Source organism: Python bivittatus, unplaced genomic scaffold, assembly GCF_059951505.1.
Source record: "Python bivittatus isolate LINGU-HERP-01145 unplaced genomic scaffold, Pbiv_v1 ctg000390_np1212, whole genome shotgun sequence".
NCBI classification, from domain to species: Eukaryota; Metazoa; Chordata; class Lepidosauria; order Squamata; family Pythonidae; genus Python; species Python bivittatus.
In genome coordinates, this window is record NW_028277070.1 from 3,286,844 (window position 1) to 3,307,162 (window position 20,319).

Genomic DNA, 20,319 nt, shown 5'->3' on the forward strand with positions numbered 1-20,319 from the left:
CGCAGGTTAACCAACCAAGGCTAAAACCAAAGGCAGCCGGAGGGGATACACCACTGTTAGGTTTTTAAACAACCTGGTTGTGGACAGTGGGAAGGCTTTTCTGGGGCTCTTGGGAAAGGACAAGTGTCCCTTTCCATAGAAGAGAAGACAAGGAAGGAGGCTCTGGAAAATGCAAATAGGTCTAACCCATTTATTCAAAGCCAGGCTGCCGTTCCATTTCATTTTATTCTTTTTAGCATGGCCCACCTGCGTGTGAGTTTCTTGGGAAAACTGCTTTGAAGGATGGCTGGTACTTGTGCAGTGCATGCTTTAATACACGCATTTCTCTTTTAATACATAGCTTGCACCAATGCAAGCGTAGGGGCTGGGCAGACTGATCCTATGGCGTCCCGGGGGTTCTATGAGCTTGGCTGTTTTCTTGCAGACCTTTCGTTACTGGCTAGGTAAGTTAGCCATACTAATTAGGAGCCTTTAGGGGCCTTTCGCCTTCGGAGGCAGCCCACCTGGTCCAGCCAGAGGACCGATCTGCGCGCGCACGTTCCACTTAGGGCATTTAGGGGCATCCGACGGCGGGGAAGGCACCTCAGTCCGCCCCACTTCGTTTTTTCAGTCACCTGTACGGGAACAGGAGGCGTTTGCTACCGCGGGAAGCGCGTTCCGGGTAACGAGAGGGGCAGCGAAGGACGACGTGCGTGGTACTTTTCTGAACGCAGGGGGGCCCGCGGCCCCGCCGGGACGCGGCGAGACCCCCCGGCGGGGGCTGAGCGCGCAGGGGCGACTCCCCGCCCGCCCCCCCGCGTGGCCCGAAAGCCAGCGTGGGAACACGGGGGGCGTGGCTCTCCGGTGGCGTTGCCAGAGCCGCCCAATCCCAGGCTCGCGTTGCGGCCGAGCCCACCCCTGGTTTAAACAAGAGCCGCCCGGAGCCGCTCTCCATTCATTCCCTGCCGCGGGGCCATGGTCGTCCTCGTGCTGCTGCTGGCCCTCGGCCTGGCGCTGCCCCGCGCCCGCGGCTCCTGGAGCGAAGCCAACGCCGCCTGCCCCACGAGGGCCACCGGGGGCCGCTCCCGGCTGCTCAGCTTCCTGTGGCTGCGCCCCGACGGGGCCGGCCCGGTCTTGGTCCAGAGCCTCTGGGACGCGCGCAGCGGGCACTTGCTGGAGTGCGCCTGGCGGACGGAGCCGGCGCTGACCCGCCGCTACCTGGAGCTCTGCGCGCCGGAGCGGCTCCGCGGCCCCTTGGTGCGCGCCTCCTGGGGGCCGGAGCTGCGGCGGGAGCTGGACACCTTGGAGGCGCGGAAAGGCGGCTGCAAGGGAGCCCCGGGCGCGGCAAGCAGCGGAGCGCGAGCGCCCGCGGGAGGGCAGGAGGCGCGGGCGCGCCCGCGGACCCGGCGGGGCTGGACGGTTCCCGGGACGCGCTGGTGCGGAGCCGGGGACTCGGCTGACCACCCGTCCGAGCTGGGTAAGGGGGGCCGGGCCGGTTGGACTCGATTCTCGGCGTGCTCCGCGTCACGGGAAAGGAAACGGCCGTGCCTCGCCCTCGCTTGGAGCCAGCCCTCTTGCCAAGTCCCCCGAGGTGGTCCGGTTCTTGTGCCTTTAAACGTCGGGGTGCTTATCAGCTGAATCTTTTTGCACCGCCACACAGGGAAAAACGAGACAGAAGTGTGTAAGACCTTAGGAAGAGCTTCTTAGTATGAAGCAGAAGAGGGTCTGTGGAACTCCTTGCCACTAGATGCGGTGATGGGAGGGGGTGGTTTTGAGAAAGGAGCAGGTTGTGCTTCGTTAAAGATAAATGCGTCTGCCTGTCCCTTGTAATCCTGGAGGTGGGCTGCCTCCCCCTATGGAGTCGCCAGGACTGGCAGAGGAACAGAAGAAGTCCGGTCTGGATGATGAGTTTCCCAGCAGTTAGTTAATTGTTGTGCGGCTTTGGTGTGTCAGGTAATTTCACTGAGCCCGCAGGCCAGCATTCTAGCAACCATCTTCCGTGTGGAGAACAACATCACTGGTTCCCAGCTGCATCTTTCGCAAGACTTCTTTCCCTGTTTGAAAGAGCGCAGCATGCCTGTCCTCTGGAGGGGCCGCTGCGGAGACTGCTGTTGTTCCCATCCTCGGAACCCAAGCAGAGATGGAGTAGTAGCGATATCATTACTCTTCAGGCCTGCTGCAATTCATGGGCCGAAATAGCCAACCTGAGATATCTACTATTGTGCCAAGGAAGGATCAAATCCAAGGATGGAAGTTCAAATTATGTACAGGTAGTCCTTGAGTTACGATGGTAATTGGGACCGGAATTTCCATTGCTAAGTGATGCAGTCATGAAGCTCGATGTCATGTGATCGCATCGCTTAGCGACAGCTATCCAAGCACTCCCCGTTGCTGTCGTTATCCAAATTCCACCAGTCATTAGCTGAGGACCCACCCCAGTGGGCGGGTCATTCCGGGCTTCGTCCCTCCCAGCCCCAAGCCTTGGTTCTTTCAAGGTAAGGAACTGCCTCCCCTTCAACTGCCTGTTCCCCCCACCATCTCTGCCTTTTTGGCCACCCTGCACCCTGGGGGTGAGCAGCCCCAGACCTGTGTGGCTCTAGGGATGCTTGCCACGCTGCGGCTCAGGGGCTTCTTGGCACGCTGCAGCTCTGGGGCTGTAAGAAGCCCCTAAGCCGCATTGCAGCACGAAGTTGCAGCCCCCCCTGGAAGCCTCAGCCTCGCAGCCCAGCGGCACAGTGTGGTGAGAAGCCTCAGCTGCCCTGGGAAGCCTAGTCGCAGTTGCCCTCGCCACCCTGCACTCCCAAGGCCCTGCCACCCTGCACTCCACCACGCTAGCTGACCTTCGCCATCTTCTTGCTCCCGCTGCTGGCGAGGCATGTCCAGCCTGGCCCTTCATGAAGCAGCTGCTGGCCACTTGAGGCCATCTTCCCCAGGTCTCACAAGGAAACCGCCGGGCATGACCTGGGGAAGAAAGCCTTGTGAAGCCAGCAGCTGCCTCGCGAAGGGCCAGGCTGAGCACGCTTCATCAGCAGTGGGAGCAAGAAGACGGTGAAGGTCAGTTGAGGGTGGCAGGGGCCAGAGTGCAGGGGGCCAAAATGGCATAGTAGGCGGGTGGGGGAGTTGCAGCGCCCATGCAGTCATAAGTGCAGTGAGCTGCTAAGTCCCTGAATTTTGATCATGTGACTGCAAGGGCGCTGCAATTGCCATAACTTTGGGGACTGGTCATAAGTCCCTTCATTCACCATAACTTTGAACAGTTGCTGAACGAATGGTCATTAAGTGAGGACGACCTGTATATGTTCAAACAGTTGGATTCAAATCCTGTTAACAGGATTAATTTTTGAATCTAGGCAGGCCCAGTGGTAACACTAAAAATGGAATTTGCAAATCGGAGGAAAGTGATTAATTTTAATAATATGGTAAAGCACCCAAGTGCCTTTTTACCATTCTGACAAACTGATTTCAAAACTGTGAGGACTTGAAGTTTATTTGAGTTAACTGAAATTTACTGAAGTTTATTGAAGTTTAATTGAGGTCCAGGATTCCAGTAAGGTAGGATTGTCTTGGAGACTCATCCCCCTTATCAGCTTCGGCCTCTAGTGCACAAATTAGAGCCCATTGCACGCCAGCATGACTTTGCAAATGGGAGAAAGGAAGACTCAAAGCTGCAATTATCTGGAAGAAAATTATAGGTTTTGTTCGCACAACACACTTGACCGTATCCGATACAAGTTGTTCAGCTGCATTTATACCACCTGCAAAGCTTGGCAAGCTAGCCAAGTGCCTTTATCAGTTTGTCCCTGTGGCTTTGTGTGTTGTGGGAACACACTCAGTGTGTTGTGTATCACGCGCACGCACCTCTTGCCACTGTGGATTAATTCAGGAAGCAGGTTATGCGTATTACATGAACCCAGCCATTGAATACTGGGGGGAGGGAGGAGAGTTTTTTTGACAAAACTGCAGATGACAGTGTAAAATGGTGGGTCGCTAGCATAAGAGACCACTTGCTCATGGGGCTCTGCAAGAGGAGTCACCCATTTTCCCCAAGTCCTAAGGCTGAGAAACACCAGCTGGCTCTGGAACAACAGGAATGTTCTGATACGTGGTGATGGCTCTGCCTTGGAGCGGCCTGGGATTGGGACTCATGGGGCCAGCAGCTCAAGCCAAGTTTAAACTGGGCCTTGCAGTGAGTGTGCAACATTAGACTTCTATAATGCAAGGTTTATTGTATGAGTATCTACCTATCTCTGTGAGAATTACATGTGACTCCTCTAAGTATGAGAGAAGGTGGTTGCAGAAGAATTCACCATTTTGATCAGCCTCTTTGCCACTTGGGTCTCACTAGCTGGGTAGGGAGGACAGCTCCTACCCCCCCCCCTTTGGCTGTGCTGGAGGGAATTCTGGGGGTTGGGGAGGAATCCCAGCATTTCTGGAGGCCCCAGTGTCATGAAGCCCATTTCGGTTTCTTCTGTGGCGCTCGCTGCCCCCTCCAGCCGTGCTCAGAGGCAGGCTCCAGGTGAGAGAGATGCTGGGGGCCCTTGGCCCTTCTAATCCTGGTTCCTTCTGTTGCAGGGGTTTTCCAGGGCCCAGACGTGTGCTGTCGTGAGCATGACCGGTGTGATGCTCACATCTCCCCTCTGGGATTCAAGTACGGCATCCGTAACTACCGCCTGCACACCATTTCTCACTGCGGCTGTGATAACAGGTGAGTACAGGGTCCTGTGAAGCTGGGGTTTGACCTAGCCTTGTCCAATCTGGTGCCCTCCCAATGTGTTGAATTTACATTCCCATCACCCTCCTGCATTGTTGGTCATGCTGGTAGAGGATGCTGGGAGGTGTAGTCCAAAAGACATGGAGACTGGAGATTGGGGAATGACCGCCTGAAGAGGAAACTGTCGAACTGTGAACAAACGTTCTTCCTCTGACTCTTTTAACAGGTTCAGAGATTGCTTGAGGAACCTCAATGACACCATCTCCAACTTCATTGGGACCAGCTTCTTCAACTTGCTGGAAGTCCCATGCTTCAACCTGGAAGAGAGCGAGGAGTGCCTTGAATGGCACTGGTGGGGCGGGTGAGTAAGCCAGCTCTGGGTTGTGTCTAAGTGAGGAAATACAATAGGGGCCAGTTGAGTTGTGCTCCTGGATGTCAGTTGATGGCCCTCAAAATGCAACATGGGCTCAACTCAGTTGGTTGCCAAGGTTGCAGAATACTTGTGCAACAGGAGAGGAACTTGCTTCCCACTCCAAGATAATTTAAAATTCTGGATTTGGTAATGGCCACCGAGTCTACCCACTGCTCATGGTAGGGATCCAAGTACCCCCCCAGTGATGGCTGAACAGCCTCTGCTGCATAAACCCCTCCCCGCTTTCCTCTAGATCATTGCTTCCGCTATCAAACTGCTCATACAATTAGGATCTTTTTTCCTAATATTTCATCCGAATGCTTTCCTATAACTTAAATCTGTTATTCTGTCTCCTATACTTTATGGTGGTAGAAAACAGGTCCTGGTTGACTTCCCTGTATTAAAGATACTTGAAAAATGCTATTTTACTCTCTCCACTCCTGTCATCTTTTGTCAAGGCTAAACCTACCCTGTTTCCTCAATTTCTCCTGGAAAGTCCTTGATGGTCCTCACTGCCTTTCTTTGCCCCTTTTTCCCAGCTTGTCTGAATGCCTCTTGAAAGATGGCACCCAGAAGAGGACCCAGTATTCAAGCAGAGGCAGGCCAGTGTAGACCTGAACAGAAGTGGTGCTTCTCACAACTGGGAAATCTTGATGCACCCTAAAAATGTACTCACCTTTGTTGCTGCTGTGTCACACGGCTGACTCATATTCAGCTAGTTTTCCACTATGATCCAGCTAATATAGCTTAACCTGGGATTCTGAGAAGCTTTGATCCACTATGATTCTGAGAGCCTTTGCACATACGGTGCCCAAGGCAGGTGTTCCTCATCCTGTATCTGTGTATTGAATTTCTTTTCCCAAAATGAACTTAACCCAGTATTTCCCAACCTTCATGACATCTGGAAACATGGACTTCCCAGTTCCCAAATTTCCCAGCCAACATGGCCATTGCTAAGAATTCTGGAAGTCCATCTGCCTGCCCAAGTTGGAGAACACTGCTCTAATCAGGTTTGTCCTGTATTTTGTTTTTTCCTCAAAAGGTACTAGCTGTCCCACCCAATTCTGTGGTGACTGCAAAGTTCCTGTTTTCTCCATCTCATGCAGGCCATTAATTCAGGTGATATAGCTGATTTTTTCCGGGAGGTTTTAGGCTGAAAAGATACATTAGGAAACACCTTTTCAAGGGCCTGTTAAATCTTGCTGAAAGGACAATGGAGCTGAGTTTGCACAACACACAGTTGCAAACTGCACACCCACAGTATAGTCCAGTGTTTTGTGGAACCCTGCCACTGATTAATTTATGGCTCCGTGCATTGTGCCAACCCAGGACAATGGGGGAATTGCACAAGCCATGGTAAGCGCGTGGTGCAAATGCAGAGACTGAACATAGCACTTTTCCTCTTCTGTCCTACGCTAGGTGTAAGAGGTACGGCCCAATGCCGCTGGCTCACTTGGTGGATCCAAGCCCATATCACCCCATTGAGAACCCCAACACTAGCACATCTCCCCAGCCTGGAAAGCATCGAGGTAGGGAGCAGAAGCCCAGGTGGAAGGGCAGAAAGGGGCGGAGGAAGCAGGCCAAGGAGACAAAGGAATGGCCGCCCAAGGCTCAGGATCCCATTGCCCCACTGACCCCGGTCTCCAAGCCTGGTCAAGCCACACCCATCCCAGGAACAAGCAGCTCAGGTGAGCGAACCACGCCATGGTCACCTGCCCTCAGAGCTACGTTGGAGCCTGGTCCTCTGAAGATGGATGGCGAGGTTCTTGCTACGCTCCACCCTGTCGTCCTTCCCGTGGAGGAAGGCTTGTCCAACGAGACTTGGCAGGGAGCAAAGCCCTTCTCTGGCCCTGCAGAACATGGTCATGCTTCCAAGCCAAGATCAGGTGAGTGAACCTGCGTGTTCCTTCTGGGGGCACTCAAATGTGGGAGGAATTATGAATGGGGTGGAAGGAACAGGTAAAAATACTTGCTTGTTCTCTCAGATTGACAAGAGGGGCCTTCCAAAGCTTTTGCCAAAGAGAAACCTGTTTGGGTTTCTGAACCTGATGGTTTGGCCTCCACCTTGGGAACCAGCGTAGATGTTTAGCGTTAGACTAGCACCTGGGAAATCTGGGTTCAAATCCACCCTCTGCTGTGGGAGCTCTGGAGGTGATTTTGGCCCGGACCAGCCTATCCCAAAGGGTTATTGTATTGGAAGAAAAGTGCTGGAAGGTGGTGCCCCATGTATGCCATCTTGAGCTCCTGGAGAAGCAGGATATACATCTAAGAAACACAAATTAGTATCTTTCACTGTCCCTGAAAAGCTTCCCTCGGCCTGCCAACTGGCAATGCCAAGAACTGCAACTCCCGGGGAACCAAAGCTCAGCCTGAAATTTGGTGAGAAGGTCCCAGACTTCAAAGGCAATAAAATGGGATTGGAAGAAAGGGAGTTGATATTCCCAATGGCCAAATCAGAGGTCCGAACAGCAGGCAGTGGGGCGCAAACAGGGGGTGGAGTTGCATTCCTGATTCCCTGCTCCTGACCTCCCAGGCAGCCCCTCCCTGGCCATGGTGGGAAGACTTGATGTGGGGCTCCGTGGGCAACCTGCACCTTGACTCCTCGATTGAACTGCTGCCTGTTTCTTTCTCCAGCCCTATCACGGAGATGCCGCTGCTACCAACGGCTGGATCAGTGCCCCTTCAAAATTGCCCCCAGTGAGTTCAAGTACCAGCTCCACAATTCAGATGACCGCACCCTCTTCCACTGTAACTGCACCCGTCGGTAAGCATTGCCCCTCCCCAGGCCTCACGTGGCACCAACCACTGGGTCTGAGTGGCAAGAACGGGGGCTGGGGAGTGAGAAGGGAGGACCACAATTCACACCAGGAATCAGAGAACTGGGGCAGGGCTATAGGGAGCTTCGCAGGCAATCTGCTGCCACCGCCTGCTCCATGCAAGAGATGAGGAACTGGAGCATCTCCCGTACTGTAGCTCCGTTTGATTTTAAGATCTGCATGGAGAGCGCATCCCTCCCCAGAGGCGTTGGGGCTGTAACTCCAAGCATGTAACCCCAGCATGGAAAATGTGGTGCTGTTTTCATCCAAGACACTTAATCCCAAAACAGTTAACAGAGTTGTTCTGTTCACACCCCAAATACAACCACATTTCCTGGTTTCATAGGATGCCATAATTCACGCAGATGAAGTTGGGTTCCTGGAATACATTGCGAAATTCCCAACCCCACTTGAACCTGATCCAGCACATTGTGCAAATTCAACCTGGGAGTTGTCGTTCTGCCCACTTGGGGGGGGGGCACCAGGCTAAGGAGGTTTGGTAGGGGGCTTTCCCTGCCCTGCCTGGAGAGGCTGAAGAAGGATCAAGGGTTTTCTTGGCCTCCTCTGCTGGACTGTGGTCTTCTCCTTGGCCGTGTTCCAGAAGCTCAGTGCGGCAGACGATGTGAGGCGAGTTGGATTCCTCAGCCCCTTTCTCCCCACAGGCTGGCCCGGTTCCTGCGCAGGAGGAAGGGTCCCAACGAGGTGGAGGAGGAAGTCCTGTCTCACTACATCTCCCCCTCCTGTTTTGTTCTGGAAACCCTCCCAGGTTGTATGACAGGAGAGGAAGGCTGGCCCAAGTGAGTGGAGCCGCTCGGTGCTTGTCCAGGAGAGGGGAGGGGAGGCTGCTTGCCTGCGCATGACACGCTCCTGTCGCTTCTGCACATGCTCCGTCCCGACTCCTTCGCCTTGCAGCCGATATGTAGGGGCTGATCAGGGCTGATCTTTGACCTTTTCTAATCCTGTGGTTTACGGCAGCCCAATATCAGGATGTGTCCAGCGGCACCTTTTCTCAGAGTTGTTTTCTAAAATGTTCTAAATCTAAATTTTCTAATTTGTTGAAAGGCATAAGCTGCCGCTTACAAAAGCTTATGCCTTTCAGTAACTTTTGTCAGTAAATCAAACTCCTGATTTCTGATGCTGTGCTGGGTTTTGTTTCGGCTTGCCAAGGTGAGAATCAGCAGCTTGGATGTTGCTTTGTTGTAATGCAATCAACAGCAACCAAGTCTGTGGCCTTCCTGGGGGACTGAGAAAATTTGCCAGGCAAAATGTTTCTGTGGCTGAACGAAATTCTGCTTTGACCCGGGAGCTGAAGGGGACTGATGGCAAGGAGGGTCCCAGTATCTTGCTGGGGACACGATGCTGTTAGCAGAAATGCAGGTGTACGGAGCGCATGGGTCCTTGCGCACGGAAAGCTCCCTTTCCCTGAGGACAGCCTATGTGCCCCAGCTGCCGAGGTTTGGTGGTGGAAGAGCCGAGCTTTGCCTGTGCAGGTTCAGACGGCTCTCCTGGAACCCTCCAGAACATCTGGAGGAGTCGCAGCCCAGCCTTGCGTTCACTTGCCCGCCTGCTGGGGCTGCTCCTTTTCGGAAATGCACCACCAAACTGCCAGCTCTCGCTTCGTGCTCCTGCCCCAGGAAAGGCTGACCCCACCTTTCTGTCTCTTCCTCCTGCAGCTGCATCGGCATTGGCAAAGCCATCCTGGCTCCGGCTCGTCACCTCACCAACCGGTTGGGTGGCAAACAGGCGGGAGCCTCTTTCAAAGTGAAGCGCCAAGAACGGGCATCCCTTGGGGGAGCCACCCAGCTGTTTGACAAGTGTGTGCGGCTGGTGCGAGCCACCCTCTCCCCGGTGCCACCCTGAGCAAGGGCAGCCTTTGCCCCCGCGCGCACGAGAGAGGGCCGAGCCCGGGAAGAGCACGCAGCAAAGCTGGGCCGTCCCGTATGGGGGGAGCCTCTTCCCTGCCTTTTGAGCAGGTGCACAGCGTGGAAGACACAACTGCTGGTACGAACAGGAAGAGGACATCCTCCGGAGACCCTCCGTTCTGCAAGGCCGGCCAGCCACCGTCTGCTGCAAGGAGCTTAGTGTCAGCACACACTGGACTCGCAAACTCTGGGCGACTGGTGCTTTGAAGCTGGATGGGGCCGAGCCCAGAGCAAAGGGGTGGGGAGAGGTGGGGCAGCCGTTCCAGGCCTCGCCTCTCCAAGCGCTTGTCCTGAGAACCCCCTCTTGCGGCTGGAGGCAGGGCTCGTCCTTTGCCCCCCGCCCCCCATGCACCTGTGCCCTCCTTGCAAGGAGGGCGGGGGAAGCCTGTAATTTATTAGGGGAGGGAAAGTACTGTGGGGCTATGAATAAATGTTTTCCAACCGTGACTTGAGCTCTCCTTGGTTTGGGGAAGCAAGGAAACGGGGGACTACCAGAGCTGAAGAGGAGCGTCACCTCTTCTCGGCCACCCGCCGGCCCGTCCTGCCAGGGGAGACCACAGGATGCCTCGTGGAGGGTTGGTAGGTGATTTATTGGAAGGGGTTGGGCAGCACAAGCGGTAGGACAGATTGTGTCAAAACTGAACTCGTCCCAGCGAAGGTCCCTGATCTGTCGGGGGAGAGACCGGCCCCCCCCAGCCCCCTAGCCAGACCTCTCCATTCCCGATTCCAAGGCACCCTCCGCCGTCAGTCTTTGCCTGCAGCTCTGCCACAGCTGCAGAAGGGTTGGGCTCGGCTGCTGCCGCCTGGTCTTCGTCACTATGGGCCCGACTGGGCCCTTGCACTGATCCCCACGCTTACGACGTGGGGCTCTGGAAATGGCCTTTCTCCCCCTCCCCGACTGCTCACCCCATCCTCGAGCAGGGGGCTTCTGAGCTCATCAGCTGACCACCAGGTGAGCTTCCAGCTGCTCCGGGTGAGGGGGACAGAGGGGCTTCCTTTCTCCCTGGCTTCTGGCCTTCCGATGGCTCTGCAAGGAGAAGCGGTGCCTTTCCTTGGGCAGGCCAGGAGGGGTGCCAGAAAGGTGTGGGAGGGGGATACGGCTCTGGGTCCCGACCAGGGCATTCGGTGGGAGAAAGGGCTCTCCTCGAAGGAGGATGAGGGGCGACCAGCACAAGTGCTCTGTGGCCGGCTGAGAGGGTCAGGCCTTCGGTTGACGACACGGATGTGGGGTGATTGTCAAGCTGATGGGATGGGGTGAAACCACAGCAGCGCCTTGCCCGGGTCTGTGCCCCATCAGGAGAGGCGCATTGACAGAGAGCAAGGCAGGCACAGATACGGGTGGGCAGAGGGTGTCGGCACGCCACACGCACACTACACAAGATGGTTGCCGAGTGGCTCGGCCCCCTTAGTGTCTGGTCTCACAGCTGTGGCTGTGGGGATCGTGGGGTCCCCCCTCTTGTGGGGAAGTACTGAAGAGGGCCGCGAGCCCCGCCGTGGGGCTGGTGGGGCTCATCCTCCGCCCGGGCAAGCTCGGGTCGGAGCTCTCACGCCGGGACCCCATGGCTCGATCGACCGTCTCCAAGCGCACGGCGGGCAGCAGGCCCAGGTTCCGCGGATCGGCCCGGGCCAGCGGATTCTCATCGAAGCGCCAGCCCGTCCGGGCCGGGGGGGCGGCGGAGGCGGAGGAGGAGGAGGAGGAGCAGGAGGCGGCGGAGGAGGAGGAGGCGGCCTCTGCGTTCTGCGCCATCTCCCGCGACTTGGAGCGATGCCGTGGGCTGTCCTTGGAAAAGTGGATGCTGGGAATGTCGGCCTTCAGGATGCTGCTGTGGCGGCGGCCCTGGGGCGAGGGGCTGCGGCTGGCCCCTTGGTCTCGGCTCGAGGATCGCAAGAGCAGTCCCTGGAACTTGGCCAGGCTGGGGCTGCGGCTCCGGTGGCCGTGCATCTTCCCAGGGCTGGGGCTGCGGGACTTGGGGCCGAGGAGCACCAGCGTGCTGTCGTCGTCCTCCTCGGAGGTGCTGTTCGTGCTGTCTGTGGGGCTGCTGATCTGCTCCATGGTGGGCAAGGAAATCTGGACCAGGGAAATGGGGAAAAGGGAAGGTCAACGCTCCTCGAATCACAAGCACTGTCCGTGCGTCCCCCTGAACCTGGACTATCAGAATCGAATTCCTGGGTTCACGCGACATGCAATACCCAGACCCAGAAGCCCTTCGGATGATGCCTGATTCACCCAACGTGCAAAGACAGCAGCTGGGTTTCCAGAACACGCTGAACCATACGCCACCCAGCGTAGTATGTTGTGGAAGCCCAGCCGAACAACGCTGCACACAGCTGGGGAGTCCTCACGACCAGCTCTCCGTCTCTTCCCAGACAGCGGTCTCTGGACTGGCACACCTTTCCACACTAATGACTGTGGCGGTTGCAGCTACTGAACTAAATGTCTGGAGATCTCATATGCTGTTGGGCCTCACAGCTGGGGCTTCAAAAATGAAAGCGATAGAAAAGAATAAAGATCAGTTCCGTGGGCATCTGCCCTATAGCCAAGTGAAGGTAACCGGCAGGACTTGATTTCCAGACACTTTTTTTAAAAAACTAGGCAGAGGGAAGGGGGGGAAAATGCTTTAATTATTCCTGCCTGGCAAAAAACAGGCCAGCAGCAGCAGGCTGGATTGGCTGACCTGTTTTTTGCCAGCAAGCAAGGGTCAAGAGGCGCTTTCACAGCATCTGAGCATGTGCAGTGATGTCAAGAGGCAAGTCCTGCCCTGCGGTGGCATCACAGTACAGAAGAGGCCTGCACAAGGATGCCATAATTTGTCACACTTGGTTGGTGATATCCCCAATCAGTTCGCTGGTTCGCTAGTGAGCAGCAGCAAAGTGAGAAGAAGGGGATTCTTGTTCCATCCTCCTCCGACCCAGGGTGACCTTTCAGATAAGCGGACCCCACTCCCAGAATTCTCAGCAAAGGTCAAGTTGATTGGGGACTTCTGGGAGCTGAAATCCAAACACCTCAAGGGCAGCCTGGTTGGGGAAAGCTGCCCCAACTCTACAACAGTTCCCATTACTGGAAGTGTCTCAGGAGGATGCAAAGCGATGCAGACTTCCACAGTGTGAGCCATGTTGCTTCCGTGGTGCAAAAGGCCTCTCGGAAGTCGCCTCTCGGTGCACTAGCCGTGCTCCTCAGGGGCAGAGAGAAGCGGGCCCCGCAGTGGCTCTGGGAGCCAGTGGCTTCCTACCCTGTGTCCTTCTGCTTGCTCACCTGGAAGGGATCCGTCACACCCACCATACAGCTGCAGTTGTTGCTGTAGTAGCCAAGGATGTAGTCCCCCTTCCCTTTGGGCAGGGATTCCTCCGGAAACATTAGCTAGAGTTGGAAGAGAGAAAGGGAGGGAGGAGAAGACAGCCACAGCAGAAGATGACCGACCGACCGACCGACCGGCACTGGACTTATGATTCAGCTCTACCTTTCAGTTTGGGGCGTTCTGTCTGGGCCAGCCTACAACTACCATCGTTCCCTAGTAAGCAGAGCGTGAGGCTGAGAGATGAGGAGGCTTGTAGTCCCACACCCCTGGAGGTCAGCAGGCAGGGAAGCATTGGTGGCCATGGCTGGTAGGGATGAGGGGAGATAGCATCCATAAATCTGCACCAAGCAGGGGGTTGGACCAAGCTCCACGATTCTAAGATGCCAGGGTGGGAAATGCCAAGGAGAAGCAGCAAGCAAGCAGCAAATACCTGTTAACTCCACAGCTGGGTTGACTTAATGCATTTGAACCTGATCAGTTACATAACTCTATTCGTACATCTTGAACATGGTTGGTTTTAACTAGGGTTAGGTTCTTGGAGTGTGTGGTTTAGCAAGGGGTGTAAACCTAGCTCCTTTGGCTAGTTTATGGTTCATCATTTGGTACAAACCCAGAAAATAGGCCAGTTTAGTAGCCACCCCAGGTGATGTATTTATTCCCTTCCTTCTGATCCCACCTTCCCTTTAATGCAGGGTGCCAGGGGTCATTTTGTCCTCATAACGCCAACCCTGTGAGGCGGAGTGGACTGAGAAAAGATGAGTGGCTCAAAGTCACTCAGTGAGCTCAGGGTCAAGTGAAGGCTCAGACCTGGGTTTCCCCAGCATCAGACCCCAAGACTTGCATTTAAGCCACCAAGTTCCCTGGATGAGGATGTGCTCCCATTGTGTGAATATAACCAACCCGGGCTATACAACCAGATACCCCGGATGTCACCTCTTTCTGAGATCACACGTCTTGGGCGGCAGAGAGAAAGCTCCGTTTGTTCACCTCCTCTTTGCTCTCAATTACCTGGTAAAGGTGGCTCTCAGTATCTTCCTGCTTGGCCCATACATAGGCTATGTAGTCCTTCCAGTGTCGGAAACCCACCTGAAGGGGAGAGAAATCACAAGAGGTTTCCTCAAGGCCTCCCTGTTGCAGCTGAGATACCCCAATAATTCTGCTTCTCTATCCACTGCTGTGAATTTGGGGTTTCAATCATCTGTTCACTTTGCACAGGGGTGCACAATTCTTTCTGACCCTCTTGGGCTTCTGCTGGGGCTCCAGATTCCGAAAAGAAGCAGGCAGGGCTTTGGCAAGAACATAACATGGATTTCAGTTTGCTTACATTGAAACTGAATTACAATTAAATCTTGTTAATACACTGATGCTCTTGGCTGTGTGTTGCATGTTGTCCTGCCTGTTCCAGTAAGCTCTCCCCACGTAGCTCCTTGGCATGATGCAGAAGTGGGCATCACCTTCCTCTTCTCTCAGCAGAGGGCAGCACTGGCCTGGCCTAGTCTTGGCCGGGCTGCAAAGCAAGGTCAGGCCTGGTTAGTGCTTGGACCGGAGACCGTTTGGGAATCCCACCGTCTGTGGAGTAGAGGAAGGGTGGCAAGCAATGGCTTCTGTCTTGCCGCCAAGAAAGCTGCAGGGGTGTCTCGACCCAGCCAAACAGGGTTTCGTTTTCATTTTGTTTTTTGCAGCGGAGGCTGGTGGCAATAAAGAAAATTCAGACAGAGCTCTGCAGTCAATGCTGCCACTGTCATGGGGAGGGGGAGAGTACCAGCTCCTACAGGGATTAAATATGGCACCACCACCCTGCCAGAGATTCATTCATCGACTGTAGTTTGCTCTTTCTCCTATCCATACAAATGCTTTAGAAGGTATGAACTTTCTAAATAAGCAGTGTTGCTTATTAAGTGAACTACGTCCCCCCTTTCCATATAGAAGATCCCCGGTTCAATCCCAAGATCTCCAGATAAGCCCAAGAAGGAGCAGTACTTGAAATCCAGCCCCAGCTCTGATCACTGCGACGCAAGAAGGATGCAGAGGAGCTGGGAAGGGGGCAGAGGGTGGTGAGGGGCTCAGAGGCCAAGTCCTAGGAAGGACAGCTGAAAGAACTGGGTGGGCTTGGCCCAAGAAGAGAAGGCTGGGGGGAGACACGAGCGCAGACCTCCAAGACCTGAAGGGCTGCCACAGGGCAGAGGGTGTGGATCCAAGGCTAAGACAAGAACCAACCAGCAGAAGCTTTGCAGAGGGAGACCCAGACTCGAAATCAGGAGGAGCTTCCTGACCGGGAGCGCTACGAAGCAGGGGAACAGCTGCCTCCTGGAGTGGTGGGGCCTCCACCGCTGGAGGTCTTCAAGCAAGGCTGGAGAGCCACTTCTCTGGGATGGTCAGAGGGCTCCTTCCAAGCCAATGACTGGATAATTTCTTCCCTCCACCAGCCAGGGAAGACACGAGCAAGTAACGTGGACCCAGCATCTAACCCATATACTGCACTAAGCCATAACAGGCTTGCTTTGGCGTAAGAATGCTTATAAACCAAGGGTCGATGGCGGCTCATTCAACAATTCATAATTAGGCAAACTGCTGTTTAGCACAACGTGTGCACCTGGCCAAGATAGGTAGACTTTCTCCGTACCCCCAAACTGCGTCGGATTTTTTCCTGGCACTCTGATCAGCTGCAATTTGCCACACTCCCTCTCGCTTTCAGTCCTCGTCCCCTGCCTGCCCCTTTCTCAGCCACTTTCCTGCATGAATTATTTACAAGGAAAGCACAGAAGAGGCTCAAGATCAGACCCATTTAGGTAACAGCTTAGAGAAGAAAAATGGAAAGCTGACTTTAAAATCAAATGTAATTGCTTTCCAATCTTAGAGTCAGAGGGATGTTATGGTTTTATTAAATGAATTAGTGCCGTATTTTGTACTGAGTCCAGTTCCAAATTCACAATTCGGTATTTTCTAGTTATCTCGGGAGGCTTCACTTCATATCCACAAATTACTGAGATTATAAATCAATTACTGTTTCACTTGTGTGTGCATTACAGAATCAACTCCCTATATTGCATAAATGTAGTATCTTTATTTGGTATGCACCTATATCTAAGTGCAGGACAAGCAAACAATAATATTTGTACGTGTGTGTGTGTGCAAATACGATCCAACTCTAGCATGACCATAATGGAAACTGTTACTGGTTTCTTCCATTTCCATAAAGGGCCTGAAAAAAGAAACAGGGAGTCCCTGGTTGGGCAACAACCAACGCTTTTATTCACAAGGCTGTCTAGAAGTTGTCTACAACTTCCAATCTGGCTATGCACTCTCACACTTTTCCCATAATTTTCATACTGCAGAAAATCCATTACGGGATGCAAATTTGGACCATGCCAGTTGTAGTACTAATAGTAAGCCCACAAAAGCATAGCAGATGACAGCGCACGGCTGACTTGGGCTGATCTCCAGAAGCCAAGCAAGGTCAAGCTCAGTCAATGCTTGGATGGGAGACCACCAGGAAATCTCAGAGCTATAGGCTCGACTGGAAGTTGAAACGCATCCTTGAAGAAAGCAACAGCAAATCATGTCTAGACTGTTGTCAAGGTACACAATCGTGAGCTCAACAAAGAAGTGACTTCACCTGGCTAATGCTTCTGATAGTGCTGGGAGGACCATTTCCAAACCGGCACGGATTCTTTGGCTTTGGATGATCTCAGAAGCACTGGGCCTGGTTATTATTGGATGGGAGACCATCTGGGAATCCCAGGCTCGACTGAGAGCAATGAACTTTTAAACTTATGCCAGGCAGGCTGTTGTATGTTACAGAAGCCAACCGCAGGTCAACCTTTCTCAATGCAGGAAGGTATCCTTAAATAACGGAGGTCTTGCAGATACGCAACCGTCTCTCCTTCTCTAGAAAATCATGGCAACCGCGTTAGCTAAGTGCCAAAAAAGCAGCTGCGTGGTGCTCTTCTCTAGCCCGCTTCCTTGAAAACAGAGCGGCAGGCAGATTCCAACATTTGCTTGGAAAACCTTTGCAAGAGATCAGCTGCCGAGCAAAAAACAGCCGGCAGAGAAGCGGCACCACATTTTGCAGCCCGCCCTCCCGCAGACCTTCTCTCCAGAAACCCTAAGTGGCACTTGCTTCCTTTGCTCCATCCATGGACGGACTGACCCTATTCGGCCACCTTGGGCCAACCACCCAGCATTTGGGCATCGCGTTGCGAGACGTTCCCCCCCAACCATCCCACCAGGGGACCCCTTCTTACCCGGTAGAGCGCAATCCAGTCCCACGAGCTGCGATGGAAAGCCGAGGAAGTCCTGTAGCGGACCACGGCTTGCTCCGGCTTGGTCCACTCGTCGGCCACTTGGATCTCCACCAGGGGCACGTCGGCTCGGGAACCAAACTGCCAGGAGGAACGGCCGGGAGAGGAAGGCTGCAGCCGGCTGGGCTTCCTCAGGCCCTTGTGCGGCTGAGCCAGGAAAGAAATTCGGAAGGGCAGCGGGGGGCCCTTCGCTGGCGCCCTTGGGGCCCTTTTGGGACTCGTTGGGTGGAAATGGGAACCAGAGGGAAAACGCTTTCCCCACCCCGTATTCCCTACTCGGACATCTCTGCCAAAAAGAGCCCCAAATTGTGCCGTCAAGCCTCAGTGGCCAAATGGCCCCATTTTGAGAGCAAAGGCTCTTTGGAGGGCTTTGAAGGGAGAAATGGAACACTTTCCCTCCAACTCACGTTGGCCTGTTTTACTTTTGAATGCCAGAGACGTGCCAATGGCGTGCAACCATAGGTGGCCCACCCCTGTTATAAAGGTAGAAGCAGGAAGCAAATTTCTCTGCCGCGTTTGTATTTCAAAGCAGTGACTGTGTGGGTGTCGAAGGGGCAGAGTCCTCATCACTCCAGCCTGTCCGCAGAAAGTCAAGCTTTACACCTCCAGAACCACTTTCCTGGGGAGTGGAAAGGGAGTCACGAGGCTTCGCTTTGGCTCCTTGTGTGAGAAGAGTGTAAAATCACTGCATATTTACCACAACCGGGCACGAGGAACGCGGCAATGTTAACATGCCTTTGCTAACGCTCTCTGCAAAATATCCCTCTAAAGCTCAGATCTGCATCCCCACCCCTCTGGGTGGGCTTCAGAGGTTTAGCCCTATTTTCCCTGGATCCCTGATGGAGCTTTGCCGCATCCTCCCAATCAGGGTGGCATTTCCTGAAACAAAGGCGACCCAGGAGGGTGCTGCTGGGGAGATTTGCAAGGAAGGGGGGCCAGGCACAGCTTAAACTCTCCTGGTTTTCTTATTCAGAGCATAACTTGCAATTAAGCGGATCAAGGGCCTCCTGGGATTCCTTCAGAAGACTTACATTCCTCCTCTTGGCAGCGAACAGAAATATACCTGTAGGTTTCACACTGCATTTTCCCCCAAGGTCAAAACAGAACAAGGGACCAAAACGCCCTGCATGGGGAGAGCCGGCAGGTCAGGAGGAAGGCTAAGACCTTCCCTCCCTCCCTCTCTTTCTACACACAGGGAGCAATTAATAACTATATTCTCCTGGCCTTCAGATCAGCACTCTCGGGGGGCCTTACAACAGGGTGATGTTTCTGAGCCAGCAGACTAGCACGTAGTGACCGTAACTTAACGTCACAGTAGGAACATGGCCAGGTTTCTTTCTAAAAGTCCTGGTTTGCAGTGTGCAGGGTAAAGCTCCCAGGGGTGCGACCACCGCTATCCGCAGACTCAGGCAGGGGGGCGTCCACTGGGTTCTGGACTCACTTGTACCGCAAAGATGGAGACGACAGGCTTGTGGTCGCTCACGGAGTACTCCATGTGGCTGACATAGCACAGCTGGGTCACGGCCAGATTCCCACTGCTGGACCTGCCAGGATGCCCCGCGAGGCCACAGCTTTTGATCTTCCATAGGATGCGGTCTGTCCAAGCCGGTTTCCGCTTCTTGGCGCTGCGGGGCACATCAAAGGACAGGAAGTGAGGCCCCAACCGGGGCTGGATTAACACGCAGAGTGCTTATTCTGCAAATAACAACACATCTCTGTAGTTCTTGGGCAAGAATACAAAGCTGATTGTCCATTGCCTTCTCCTGGAGTGCTTTTCCAACATCTCCGTCGTGACATCTCTGGGGCGTTCTGGTGGCCTCCCATCCAAGTACCAAACAGGCCCCATCCTGCTTAGCTTTCCCAGATCAACAGGACGTTCCACCACCCCCTGAATTAGAGCAGAATTCCATCTAAACCGCTTTGTGATGGCGCACGAGTAATCCTTAGCTACACACACACATGGAAGTTGTGATGCACAACATGTTTAACCCAACTTAGACCGTAGCCTGCTGCCAGAAGACCACCGTCTCCTTGCCAGCCAGCCCCCCCCCATGCCATGCCACCTGCCAGGCCCGCCCCTCCTTCCGGGTGGCAAAGCTCCCTCCCTCCGAAAACCGCAGTCAGAACTCCGCAAGAAGCAGGAGAAGCAGGAAATGTTTGGGCAGTGACCCATTTACCTCTGCCAAGTAGGTACCAAGTTCGAACTATAAATATTGCCTAAGGTTACTTTTATGCTGGAAAGAGTGCAGCAATTTAGGTTTTATGGTCTGATGTACGTTGGTATTGATGTGCATTTTGCTCTACGTCAACTCAGCAATCGTGTGCCTTAGAAACAGACGAATACCAACCAGGGGTTTGCTCAGAGCCTCACTTCTCCTGTGTACTTTTTCCACTGCGGATTCTCTTAAGACAGTGTTGTCCAAACTTGGCCACTTTAAGATGAGTGGACTTCAACTCCCAGAGTTCCCCAGCCTGGCTGGGGAACTCTGGGAGTTGAAGTCCACTCATCTTAAAGTGGCCAAGTTTGGACAACACTGTTTAAGAGGTTGCCCACAATTTGTATCTCTCCCCACACAGGCTGGTTTGCACTAAAGCTAAAAAGGAATGCTTGCTTTTTTTCCTTCCCTCGTGAAAAAAGTAAATCTTAATTTTGTCAATATGTGGTGAGAGCTCCCAAAGGAGGAAGAGCTGAATTGCTTAGACCCACGACTGAAAGCCCAGAGCCAGGAGGGGGAACTATAGGTACCATTTTTCTACTCGCCAGAAAGGCCCAGCAGCTGCAAGATCCCTACCCACTTCACATGCCAGGGTTAGTGGGGAGGATGCCAGGTGGCCAAAGGTCCTACCAAGCAGCCTCCCAAGGCAGGCAGGGAGGGGGCAGA

At 54.0% G+C, this 20,319-nt stretch overlaps 2 protein-coding genes across 3 annotated transcripts in view; one reads left to right on the forward strand and one right to left on the reverse strand.

The window, feature by feature from the left end:
- The first annotated feature begins 951 nt into the window (after nt 1-951).
- On the forward strand, nt 952-10,281 carry PLA2G3 (phospholipase A2 group III). Its single transcript, XM_088143847.1, has 7 exons — nt 952-1,456; nt 4,552-4,684; nt 4,917-5,051; nt 6,522-6,988; nt 7,737-7,866; nt 8,581-8,715; nt 9,592-10,281. Exons 1-7 carry the CDS (start codon nt 955-957, stop codon nt 9,776-9,778), a joined length of 1,689 nt encoding a protein of 562 aa, XP_087999973.1. The 5' UTR covers nt 952-954; the 3' UTR covers nt 9,779-10,281.
- A 136-nt stretch (nt 10,282-10,417) lies between these two features.
- Nucleotides 10,418-20,319, reverse strand: part of INPP5J (inositol polyphosphate-5-phosphatase J) — a 44,964-nt gene continuing 35,062 nt past the window's right edge. For both annotated transcript variants that reach the window (XM_088143848.1, XM_088143849.1), the window contains 5 exons: nt 18,879-19,062; nt 17,381-17,518; nt 14,145-14,222; nt 13,094-13,198; nt 10,418-11,908 (listed from right to left, as the gene is read on the reverse strand). In XM_088143848.1, coding sequence (XP_087999974.1) covers nt 11,246-11,908; nt 13,094-13,198; nt 14,145-14,222; nt 17,381-17,518; nt 18,879-19,062 — 1,168 coding nt within the window. In that variant the 3' untranslated portion in view covers nt 10,418-11,245. The remainder of the gene's footprint in view (nt 11,909-13,093; nt 13,199-14,144; nt 14,223-17,380; nt 17,519-18,878; nt 19,063-20,319) is intronic.